This window comes from Myotis myotis, unplaced genomic scaffold (genome assembly GCF_014108235.1).
Source record: "Myotis myotis isolate mMyoMyo1 unplaced genomic scaffold, mMyoMyo1.p scaffold_m19_p_20, whole genome shotgun sequence".
In the NCBI taxonomy this organism is placed as follows: Eukaryota; Metazoa; Chordata; class Mammalia; order Chiroptera; family Vespertilionidae; genus Myotis; species Myotis myotis.
Genome location: NW_023416325.1, coordinates 11,182,973 through 11,195,154, shown reverse-complemented (window position 1 = coordinate 11,195,154; position 12,182 = coordinate 11,182,973). Strand labels below are relative to the sequence as shown.

At 45.7% G+C, this 12,182-nt stretch overlaps 1 protein-coding gene across 2 annotated transcripts; it reads left to right on the top strand.

Annotated features, from left to right (window-relative positions):
• The first annotated feature begins 375 nt into the window (after positions 1 to 375).
• On the top strand, positions 376 to 11,851 carry EI24 (EI24 autophagy associated transmembrane protein). Of its 2 annotated transcripts, none has more exons than XM_036353947.1 (11): positions 376 to 531; positions 3,235 to 3,347; positions 4,897 to 5,042; positions 5,862 to 5,922; positions 6,738 to 6,804; positions 7,322 to 7,446; positions 7,730 to 7,849; positions 8,195 to 8,306; positions 8,964 to 9,075; positions 9,476 to 9,550; positions 10,834 to 11,851. In XM_036353947.1, exons 2-11 carry the CDS (start codon positions 3,306 to 3,308, stop codon positions 10,994 to 10,996), a joined length of 1,023 nt encoding a protein of 340 aa, XP_036209840.1. In that variant the 5' UTR covers positions 376 to 531; positions 3,235 to 3,305; the 3' UTR covers positions 10,997 to 11,851. The 2 variants fall into 2 exon arrangements, with proteins under 2 accessions (XP_036209840.1, XP_036209841.1); XM_036353948.1 differs by lacking the exon at positions 376 to 531 and adding an exon at positions 1,018 to 1,181.
• The last annotated feature ends 331 nt before the right edge of the window (positions 11,852 to 12,182 follow it).

Below are 12,182 nucleotides of genomic sequence, written 5' to 3'. Positions count from 1 at the left end.
ACGGATCCGGAAGAACCGAATCTGGGAAGCGCTCCGGAAAGGCTGGGCTTCCCAGATTCGGCGCGGGACGTGCACGGGCCTGTGAGCCGACTGGATTTCCCAGGCTCCATCGCCCTATGTTGCCCCGACCCGGTCTCTGTCCTGGGCGGCCCGTGCACGCCCAGTGCGGGCGCAGCTCCGCGTCGCCTCCGCCGCCGAGGGGATCTCTCCCCCTTTGCCTCGGTGGCTCCCCGCCCGCCCAGTGCCCAGTGCCCAGTGCCCACCGCCCCCGCCCCGGCCTCCCGGGCATGCCCAGTGCAGGTGCAGCTTGGCCCCGCCCCCTCCGCCGCAGCGGCCCCGCCCCCTCCGCCCTGGGCCGATGGCTCCGCGCCCGCCGACTTCCCACCGCCCCGCGCGGCCCGGGCATGCCCAGTGCGGGCGCAGCGGCCTCGGCCCTGGGAGCGCCCGGGCGGCTGCCGGCTGTCGGCGCGGAGGATCCGTGGCCCGCGGTGGGCGAGGGGCCGGGTCGGAGCCGAGCGGCGGAGCTGCCGGGTAGGTGCAGGCTCGGCGGAGCCAGGCCACTGGCGCGCGGCAGGGACCGGGGCGGAGGGAGCGTGCGGTGCGGGTCTGCAGGGCCCGAGCTCGGGGTCGTGTGGCTGCGGGAGGGACCCCGCTGGAAGGAGAATGCCCGGGTGCGGCGCGGCTGTCCCCGGCCTCCCTGTGGCCGCGGCGAGCGGCTCCGCGCCGGGTGCCCGCTGCGGGTGCGGAGGGAGCTCGCGGTTTTCAGTGGGAATCGCCGAGGACTCCGGGAGCCGCCACCGGGCGGACCTGGAGCCAGTCCAGGGGCCGGCGAGGAGCAGGGCGCTCACCTTTCCTGCACCTGCAGCGGGTCTGCCCGCCTCCTGCTTTCCGCACTGGGGCTTCGTGTCTCTGCAGATGCCTCCTAAGTTCTAATGACCGCGAGGCACTGAGTGGCCAGGGAGGGGTATTTCCCGGATTACGAGACATTTTGTCCATGGAATGCTCGGGGTAAACAACAGTCCTCCCGAGTAAAAGGTCCGACCGAGGGTGGAACACCGGGGCTTTCAAGGTTGCCGGAGCCCATCCCGGTGCTGTCGCCTTGGGTTAGCCATTCATCTTTGGAGACTCAGTTTCCCCGTCTGTAACATGATGTGGACCCGTTGCACTTCCCCTCCTTCCAGGTGAGTTGGAGGGTCCCCCACTGCGCTCTTCAGTCTCTGTGGGGTCTCAGATTGTGGCAGGTTCCTTTTCTCCACGCCTCAGCTTTTTTGTCAAACCGGTAAATCCCAAATATTCCCGAAGGAAGGCTGCTAGGATCTCCGCATAAAATGTGAAGTGACCTATCTTTCAAAGGCCACTGTTGGTCAGTAGGTAACCTGCCCCTCGGTGCATGCAGAAGCCAGGTGTTAATGGCCATGGTTCAGATAACAGAGCTGTTCTACTGGCCTGGGATTGACCTGCCTCAGGCTCTCTATGCCCTGTGAGGGATCCAGACTCAGTATGTGGCTAGCTCACCTTGGAGTGCGATTATGTTCATAAAGAAGTTTTTTTATTTTCATGTTATTGCACTTAAAAACATGAAGATTTTAATACCCTTAATATATAGATTAGTAAGTAGCTGGTTCGGAGTGGATTCATGCTAGTCTTTCCAAACCAGGGTCTTTCTTGTGTGTCATCATTGAGCATTTTACTACTCACCCGGCACTGAGTTGTCGTTCACGCTGAGATGGTTTTCTGTTTGTTTTCAAGTGGGAGTGAGTATTAGAAGTTTCTTGCCCTGGAAACCTCTCTACCCGAAGGGAGTGCGTCTGTGTAGGATTTGCCCCAAGGAGCAGATGGTTCAGATGGTGTGCAAGTTACCCTCTTCCTGCTGTTACATTCCCTGCTCTTTCAGTTCTGGGTGGCATTAGTCCAGTTGGGTCAAGAAGGTACAGTTTGGTGAGGTGGTTTTAGGTCAGGGAAAGTGTGCTTACGTTTTGAAATTTGAGGTTTATATAAGCTGCCTGTGAAATTCTGTCGTTATGAGCTATCTCTTAAATTGAGAATACCTTAGGTTGGTTTAATTAGTATTGAGAAGTGTTTTTGTTTTTGTTTTTAATCCTCACTTGAGGATATTTTTCCCATTGCTTTTTCAGAGAGAGTAGAAGTGAGGGAGGGGGAGAGTTGAACCTGCGACCCTTAGGTGCATGGGCTGATGTTCTAACCATTGAGCACACTGGCCAGGGCTAGAATCCCAATTTCTTAATAAAATTTCTGAAAATGGGTTTTATCATTCACCTTAATGACATTAAGTGGGGACACAAATTTGAAGAATACTTACAGATATGAGCTTTCAAGTTCTTAAACTTTGAAGCTAGATTTGTCGTTTACCTGAGAAATAAAATGGGAAAGTTGTAGTGAATTAAAGAATATTTGTACATGTGAACTTTTTTTTGCCTAGTGTAAATAAAATCCACTGTGAGTCGCATGCTTATTAAAATTGCACTTTTAGCCCTGGCCGGTTTGGCTCAGTGGATGGAGCGTCGGCCTGCAGACTGGAGGGTCCCAGGTTCGATTCCGGCTAGGGGCATGTGCCTTGGTTGTGGGCGCATCCCCGGTGGGGGGTGTGCAGGAGGCAGCTGATCGATGTTTCTCTCTCATCGGTGTTTCCGGCTCTCTATCCCTCTCCCTTCCTCTCTGTGAAGAATCAATAAAATATATATTTTTTAAAAAATTGCACTTTTATGTGCATATATTTAAAATTGGAAAGCGTATGGAGGCCCCATTTGGAGGTCTAGGTGGGAAATTTCACATCACGCCTTAAACTTAACTGTGTGCCGGGGGGGCCTTGTGCATGAAGTGCATATTTAGTAAATTTTGTAAGAACTTTCATCTTGCTCTTGTACTTCATTCAAGTGTTAGAGGTTATACACCAAGCATACCTATAGCTTAAAGGGATATTGGAATATGTGTGGGGGCAGTTAGGGACATCAAAGTCTGGTGAGGAGATTACTGGTCCCAGAGCCATTTACCCCTGTAAAAGTGAAATTAAATTAAATTAAAAAATAATTTATCCATTGCAGATTTCATTAGTTGCAGGGATAACCTTACTTTAGTTCACTGTCCTAGTATCTAAGGGCTGGAATCCTAAGGACTCCTATTAGAGATGCAAGTATGTGGAAAATGGCATCATGCAGAAATGTACATGAAGTTACTTATCTTTAAATATTTTTTCCCCATTATCTCTGTTTCCAGGTTCTTCATGATGAAAGATTTTGGGGTGCTTCTCTCTCCTCTGTATAGTTAGTAGTTTGGGTGGTGAAGATATGGCTGACAGTGTCAAAACCTTCCTCCAGGACCTTGCCAGGGTGAGTACATCAAGCCATCTCGTGACCCTTTTGCTGTAGGAACTGACTAGGAAATCCTTTAGGTGTTCATATTTGTTGGGTCCTTCACATACAGGTTTTCATTCTAATCCACTCTACTCAAGAGATAGGTATTACCCTAGCTTGCAGAAGCTTGGTAGACCTTCCTGGTGTCTACAGCATGAGAATCCTGGTCAGCTTGGGTCTAGGGCACCCCCCCACACACACCTTTTTTTAAACTTTATTTTGGGATAATTTTAGACTTACAGAAAAGTTACCAGATAGTACAGAGTTCCTCTGTATCTGTCACTAGGTTCTGCTAATGTTAGCATCTTCTGTAACCATGACACATTGGTCAAAACTAAGCAATGAACATTGGTTACATTACTGTTATGTAAACTACTACATTTGGATTTACTACATTAGAGACCCCCCATTTTATAAGGTGCAGATGATGATGCTCAAGGAAAATGTCCCATAAAGATCTGCTTAGAACCTAGTCACCCAAATTTCCAATGGCACAAAATTCTCTTAGAGTGGATGTCTGAGGCCTAATGCCCTAGTTGTGGCCCCTCTAGCTCTATTCCTAGGAGCAGGAGAGAGGCCAGTTCTGATGGGGGTGGGGAGTTCGAGTTAAAAGAGAAATTGAAGGAGTATCTTGGAAGGGCTAAAGAGACTCTATGCAATGTGATCTACTTTTAATATCTTTACCTCCTTGTGTGATAAAATTTCAACCCTGGATCAGTTCTGCATTATACACTTTACATGTTTGTCTGCCCCATGAGCTGTAAGTGTCTTAGGTGGGGATCCTGTCATCATTCTCGTACATACTAGGCCCTCAGCCATTTGAACTCTACTTCTGGAATATTTAAACTATTGTGGAAGATTTAGAAATTAAAAGCAAAATAAGACTAAAAATTACTCGTAGGTAAAAGATCAGGTGCACACTGTGCCAATTTATGGTGCTATCAGTTGGTAGTTCATAAACTTGCCTGTGTCTCTGTATCCTGGTGATTATATCCAACATTTATTTTGGCTAATAACAATGGGTGAAAATGCCATCCTTAAATCCAGGCTCACCGTTGCTGCCAGATTGCCTTTTTGTGCTGCTGCTTCAGAAGTCAGGTACCCCAACGCTACCACTCTACTTTGGACATAAAAGTGTTGTGGCAGTTAATTAAACTATAATTTTTGTTGTTGTTTACTTGTATACTTTTCCTGCTATGTTTCTTGATCATTTCCATATAGCCCATGTCTAGCTCACTGGAGATGCTTGGTATGTGGGTGACCCTATTTTATGTATAATAGTAAATGTAGCAAAATATTAATCTGGTGAATCTGGAGGAAAGGGTATTAAGAAGTTTTCCATTCTTGCAACTCTTCTACAAATTGGAATTATTTCAAAATAAATAAAAAAATCGTTCCCATAAGCCACGTAGCAAAATAAATAGTGGTTTCCACTATGATATCACTTTACTGCATATATCACTTTACTGATCCATCATTTTCCCTCTTTAAAAATAGTACTCTTGTGTTATACTCTTGTCTGTAGGGAATCAAAGACTCCATCTGGGGAATTTGTACCATCTCAAAGCTCGATGCTCGAATTCAGCAAAAGAGAGAGGAGCAGCGTCGGAGAAGGGCAAGCAGTGTCCTGGCGCAAAGGAGAGCCCAGAGCATAGAGAGGAAGCAAGAGAGGTAAGGAGTGGAGGCCGGTGTCGGAAATGTCTGAGCCCCCTTCCAAGGGAAGGCACTTCAGGACATGACCGCTCCTCGGCATACAATTGAGGCCGTGTGACGTGACTTGGAGTTTTAGTAGCGCCCCATTGCTTTTTGTACTCTCCCCCCGAAATGTGATGTGATTCTCCCCCATCCACCTACATTGGTTTAAACTAGGGTCTAGCAGTCATCCTTGCTCACATGTCGTGGTGCTTGTTTTTTGTTCGTTTTTTAATCAGAACGATGACTAGAGAACCACAAAAGAATTATTTGGATTGATGGGTACTTCTAGGAGAGCCTATGTGGATTTACTTATTGGTAGAACTCCAGACATCCTCTTTTAATCTTCCTCGGTCTTGGATTTTATTTTAAAAAATATTTTATTGATTTTTTACAGAGAGGAAGGGAGAGAGATAGAGAGTCAGAAACATCGATGAGAGAGAAACACCGATCAGCTGCCTCCTGCACATCTCCTACTGGGGATGTGCCCGCAACCCAGGTACATGCCCCTGACCGGAATCGAACCCGGGACCCTTCAGTCCGCAGGCCGACGCTCCATCCACTGAGCCAAACCGGTTTTGGCCGGTCTTGGATTTTAGAAAATAAATTTTTTGTTTGAGAAAAGCTGCTTCTCTAGAAATATTTTTCGTCTTTTCTTATTGACTGACATTAGAACATTGGGAGAACAACAGGTGCTGGAAAATTAATAGCAACAGAAGAATAAAATGGGGAGCTACTGAATGACAGTATGAAAACGGCCCCCTGCCTTGTAAGCCAGATACATGTGTTCTTTTCCAGTGAGCCACGCATCGTTAGTAGAATTTTCCAGTGCTGCGCTTGGAATGGCGGAGTATTCTGGGTAAGTTCTTTTTCCTTAAATTCTGGGTGCCTTATAAGTATCTTCGGATTGTGGCTGTTAATAGTTCTCTTCTGTTTTCTTTAAACTGAGACAAGTCGCTTTTACCAGCTGACACATGCGTAAGACCATAACTTAGGATTCTATGCAGCTGGAGTGCTTTTATTCTCACTCAGAGAACACTTGTATGTAAATAAAGGGCTATTCCTAAAATAAGTTTTTTAAATTACTTATTCACATGTTTTAATGTTGTTATTGGTTAATAATTTCTCTTGACATTGTCTGGACATTTTGGCTAAGAGCATCTTGTGGGATCGGAGGGAAATGACAGGTGGATGAGGACAAGGGTCTCCCTTCATCTGGTTATAGCGATCTGTTAGAATTGATATCTATTGAAACCCACACCAGAAAAGATTGCCTGCAATTAAGTGAGAAGCAACCCAGGCTTAGGTGAAATTTGAATACTTCAAAAAACAGGTAGTTAAATATTTCCTTAGACTTGGAATTCGATGTAATTTGTTCCCTTAATTTAAACATTTCACAGATGTTTCCAGGTGTTAACTTTAATAAAACATTACTGTGCACTTAGTCTGTGCCTTTATTTTGTCCTGTATACAAGTTTTACTGTTTTTATAGGCAGTATTAGGTTTGTACCTCTTAGATGGAGATTGGGATTAGAAATGGGTCCAGTTTTGGTGCTGCTCAGGCCTTCTGATTTATAAAGTCACCTCCATCTGGAAAATAATTGCACTGACACTTGGAACTCTTTTTTTTGAAGAAGGGTTTTTAATATTTACCTTCTTGCTTCTTTCCTTTAGTTCAGTCTCCTCTTGTTTTATCGAGTGTTTATTCCTGTACTTCAGTCAGTAACTGCCCAGATTATTGGTAAGTATGGTGCTGTCTGCCTGGGATAGAGGTAGGAGATTTTTTTTCTGTCTCCCTCGGTCTATGGAGCTCTTTCTATGTACCAGGAGCTTGGGATGTTTGTAACTCAAACTTCTCAACAGCCCTTTGAGTGGGTATTGTTATAGATGTCATTTTATGGGTGAGGAAATGAAAGTTAGTTACCAAGGTTAAATCATTAGTAAATGGCAGAGCTGGGATTTGAGCTCAGGTGGTTTCCTGCATCTTTCTTTCTGTTAATCACTGTGACATCTCAGTCACCACCAGGTAAGCAGGTTTGTCTCAAGGCAAGCAGCACATAGCTATGGCTACTCTGAACCGGAGTTGTGGCCAGAATCTGGCGTTTGCAAAGAATAAAACTATCTGAAAAAGGCATCGTTTGTGCTGCAAAAAACAAAGATATGTGTGGGGCGGGGGTGGGGAGGAATAGCCACAATTAGGGGCTCCATATCTGGTTTTCCATTTCTCCAGTTAAACGAACTCTTTTCCCCTTTCGTAGGTGATCCGTCTCTACACGGAGATGTTTGGTCATGGCTGGAATTCTTCCTCACGTCCATTTTCAGTGCTCTTTGGGTGCTCCCCCTGTTTGTGCTTAGCAAAGTGGTGAATGCCATTTGGTTCCAAGTAGGTCCAGGGCAGAATGGAGGCTGGGTCCCGTAGCACGAGGGTGGACAGGTGGCAGATTATAGCCTGCGAAGTGAGTGGCCTTGTAGGGAGCACCGCACAGGCTTCCTGGGTCACGCAGCCAGTGGGTGGCGTTTGTGCTCCTGTAAAATGGAATTACTGTGTCGGGCCAACAGAGCTTTTCTCACCTGGCAGGTCCAAGGGAAGATCAGTGGCCTTAGCTTTGGGATGGATATTGGGGCCATTTCGTTCCTGGTTGGGTGAGCTACTTTCTCTGTTACAGGATATAGCCGACCTGGCATTCGAGGTATCAGGGCGGAAGCCTCACCCATTCCCTAGTGTTAGCAAAATCATTGCTGACATGCTCTTCAACCTTCTGCTGCAGGCTCTTTTCCTCATCCAGGTGAGACTGGGCACATGCACAGCTTTCAAAATAAAGGTTCACTAGAGGGAAGTTTACACAGACGTGGTACTGCATTTCCCCTGGGGCCAAAATGCTTTATGGGAGGGAATGATTTTTAAATAAGCTTTTTACAGAAATAACTAGGGAATTTAAAAAATCACAGAATAAGAAACATGAATTTACCTGCCCTTTCCTGCCACCTGGGCATTCTCCACTCTCCTGCTCATCATATATTTGAGAAGCAACTGAATGGCTCTCGGGGCAAAGAGTAATGATTCAGTGGCAGGTGAACAGCGTTGGGTCTCTGAAACTTTGGAATTAAGATTTTCCATGTTTATTCTTCAGGGGATGTTTGTGAGTCTCTTTCCCATCCACCTTGTTGGTCAGCTGGTTAGTCTCCTGCATATGTCCCTTCTCTACTCACTGTACTGCTTTGAATATCGTTGGTTCAATAAAGGTAAGTCCATCTGAAGAAACTCCTAACTAACACTTGGAAGCTCACTTTGGAAATGCTGCTGCTAAGCAGACTTCTTAAAACTTACCTAATGCTTAGGCCCTTGGCAGCCCATCTTTGGGAAGAAGTGGCATCTTTGGCAAGAGGGCACTTACCTTTGGCTTAACCCTTAACTTTGATGCTGGGGCGTACAGCAATGTAGCATTACCTTTATGGTGCTTAATGTGATGTAGCTCTGACTGAGCCATAAATGAGCAGAAGGCATTCCGAATTAGAGAAATTAATTTGATGTCAGTGCATTTAGATAATTTTGGGTATTTTAAAAGCCCTTGACATATCTGTCTGGGTATGTATGGTTGAAAGAGGTTAATTTCTAGGAGATGGCTAACTTTTTATTTGATATCTTGCTTTGCTTAGGACTAATCCTGACAAAGGATGCTGGTGGTGTAATTCATAATTCACGTAGCCTGCCAGCTTTGAATTGTAAAAACTTTGCCTCAGATCTTTATATCACATTTGGACAATGCTGAATTCTGTGTTTTAGCTGTTTTCTAAATGGCAGACCTATATCCCAAACTCAGACCTCAAATTTGTCTCCTGTATTTAGTCGTTTTGAGAAAAGGAAGTAAGAATTTCAACTGTGTTGGCTCCTTGTTTTAGGAATTGAAATGCACCAGCGGTTGTCAAACATAGAGAGGAACTGGCCTTACTACTTCGGATTTGGTTTACCTCTGGCTTTCCTCACAGCAATGCAGTCCTCATACATTATCAGGTGATTTGGCTGGAGGGGCTGGAGGGGGACTGGTACAGAGCTCCGCGCAGGGCGCATCGTCTGGACGCCTGGTTCTGTGCGAGGCATTCTTCATTCCTGTTGACTGTTAGGCGGCCCAGAGGACTTTCTCCTTGACATGTGTCAGTATTAACATCTAGTCTGCAGGACCTGCCTGCCACATTTCATCTATGTTGCCTCCTGGAGCAGTGTTAAACATAGCCAGTGCTTAGAAAAACCCTCTTTTAAAAATTTAAAGATGTGTTTGATTTATTAAGGGCTTATCAAGCCATAATGTTAGCACCAGACGCAAAGGAATTTTGGGCTTCTCATGTCTTCTCCAAAGTCATGGCTGTTATGAAGGTGACTAATTATTTTTCTTCTTCTTTTTTTTTTTTTACAGTGGCTGCCTCTTCTCTATCCTCTTTCCTTTATTCATTATTAGCGCCAATGAAGCAAAGACCCCTGGCAAAGCTTAGTAAGTATTAGCCAGTACTAGTCAAGGTGTAGTACGCTGTTTTCTGTGTAAAGGATTGGGGCTATAATACCACAATTACTAGCATATGAATGAGACATTTTAAAAAAAATAACCTCTTACATTGCTGGAAAACATTAATGTGCAGTTTAATAAGAGAAAAACACTTCTGGGATATATCCCAAAATTTTCCCCATGCATATATATGTACATGAATATGTTTTTAAAATTGATGCTATAATACATATTTTAAAAATTTAACAATTTACTGAATAAGGCACTTGTAAACACTGGTAACTATGTTCATTTTTGTAAGAATGGCCACCTTTTTAAAAAGGCATTAGGCCCATGTGTCCGACTATAGGAGTTTAATGGTAACTAGAGGCCTGCTGCACGGAATCATCCACTGGTGGGGTCCCTCAGCCTGGCCTGTGCCATCTCTCAATCCAGGACCCCTCAGGGGATGTAGTAGTGCTTGAAGCGGCAGGTGGCTAGGGAGGAAGCCAAGCCGGACACCATGCTGCGCCTGCCGCTGCAGCTGTCACCATTGCAGCTGCGGAGGTGCTCCCACTGTGGGAGCTCACTGACCACCAGGGGGCAACTCCTGCATTGAGCGTCTGCCCCCGGTGGTCAGTGTGTGTCATAGTGACTGGTCAAATGGTCGTTTGGACATTTGGTCGCCTAGGCTTTTATATATATGGGTGATAGTAAAACAGTATTTTAAAAGGAGTTTTTAGCAGTAATACTAGCACTCCAAAAGTTTTATCACTTCAAAGAAAAGCTTAGCCTTTGCTCAATTTTGGTTAAGTCAGTGAGGATACAGTCATGTCAGATCTGTTTTGAGTTTTTGCTTATTCTTGCTGTCCAGCAATGCTCAGTGTGAGTCTTAGTAGGAATTGACTTTGTCTGGAACTCTCTTGAAAATGAAACGCATACGCATATGATGTCTTCAGACGTAGCTTGAAGTTTGTGCCCTGAAGTCAGTTATAGAAAAGTGCTTCTTGGTTCAGAGTTAATCTGAAATATAAATTTGTTTCCAGTAAGTAAGCTTTCATACTTCAAATGGTGGTGAGTTCATTACACTTACGACAGTGGCAGGAACCAGTGCATTCTTTAGTTGCTGCCTGTTTAATCCATGTGTCCAGTATCTGTACTGTGTCTACTCTCTGTACTTCCTTGATCAAATTTCACTTGTCTTATTTTCCATGTCATTTTAAAACTTACTGTAGTCAGATAATAATTCTGACCAGCTGGGGATCTCACAAGTTGGCTCTCTTGCCTTTTAGCCTTTTCCAGTTGCGCCTCTTCTCCTTGGTGGTTTTCTTAAGCAACAGACTCTTCCACAAGACGGTCTACCTGCAGTCCGCCCTGAGTAGCTCAGCCTCTGCAGAGAAGTTCCCTTCGCCGCATTCGTCTCCTGCCAAACTGAAGGCTGCTGCAGGCCACTGAGTCACCTGCCATCAGGGGGAAGGAGTGGGATTGGAAGGAGGCTGTGCAGTTCTTTCCTTGTTCACCACCCCCACCAGGGAAGGCAGGGCCCACTCTGCCAAGGGCCCTCTGCGTATTCCCTTCTGAGGAACTGGGATTTTTGTCTCTGGTGCACGTAAGGCACAATCTCCCTGACACCAGTATGTGGACTTTTACCACCTGTGAGTCTGAAAGGCCCACAGGTTTTTCTGCAGCTCTTTTCTAGCATTTGCCAGCCTCCCCTCGCCTGGACTGATTCGAATACTTTTTCTCCCCGTGCCATTCACCCTTCCACCTCCCCCTTCCTGCCTTCCATCACCCTTGGATGAATGGATTTTGTAATTCTAGCTTTTGTATTTTGTGGACCTGTTATTTTTGTTGTTTTTCTGTGAAGCACATACATTGGATGTGGGAGGTACAGGAGTGTCCGTTACTCCTGGTCACTCCCTTTATAGCCATCACTGTCTTGTTTCTTGTAACTCAGGTTAGATTTTGGTCTCTCTTGCTCCACTGCAAAAAATAAGCCTGAAGAGATGGGACAGGAGGAAAGACCTCACAGCCAGATCTGCTGGGTTTTGAGGAGTGGTTTTTCCTTCCCCTTGAAGGGGAAAAGCTCTTTTCACTGGTACATTTAAAGTTCCCCAGCCACAGGGAGGTACCAGTTTTGGACAAGTGCCACTGCAACACAGAATGCTCAGAGAACCTGAACTCTTAAACTCTGCAGGTCTGAAATTTACTGTCGGCCACTGTCGGGCCTGTCTGATGTTTCCAAGGGGATATTGGGTGCTGCAAATCGAAACTGAAGGGGCAAACTTATTAAAACCATTAAGCCTGTGATTGGTGTTTTTCTGTTATTTTAAAGGGACAAGTACTGGAGGAGGGGGCAGATGTCAAAACACTTGTACAATTTTAAAATGTCACAATTAAATGTGATTCGTTTCCCACAAGGTGTGGAATGGTTGAATTTATAAATCACATCAAGAAACATGGCCCTGACCGGTTTGGCTCAGTGGATAGAGCGTCAGCCTGTGGACTCAGGGGTCCCAGGTTGGATTCCAGCCAAGGGCATGTACCTTGGTTGCAGGCACATCCCCAGTGGGGTGTGTGCAGGAGGCAGCTGATGTTTCTCTCTCATGGATGTTTCTAACTCTCTATCCCTCTCCCTTCC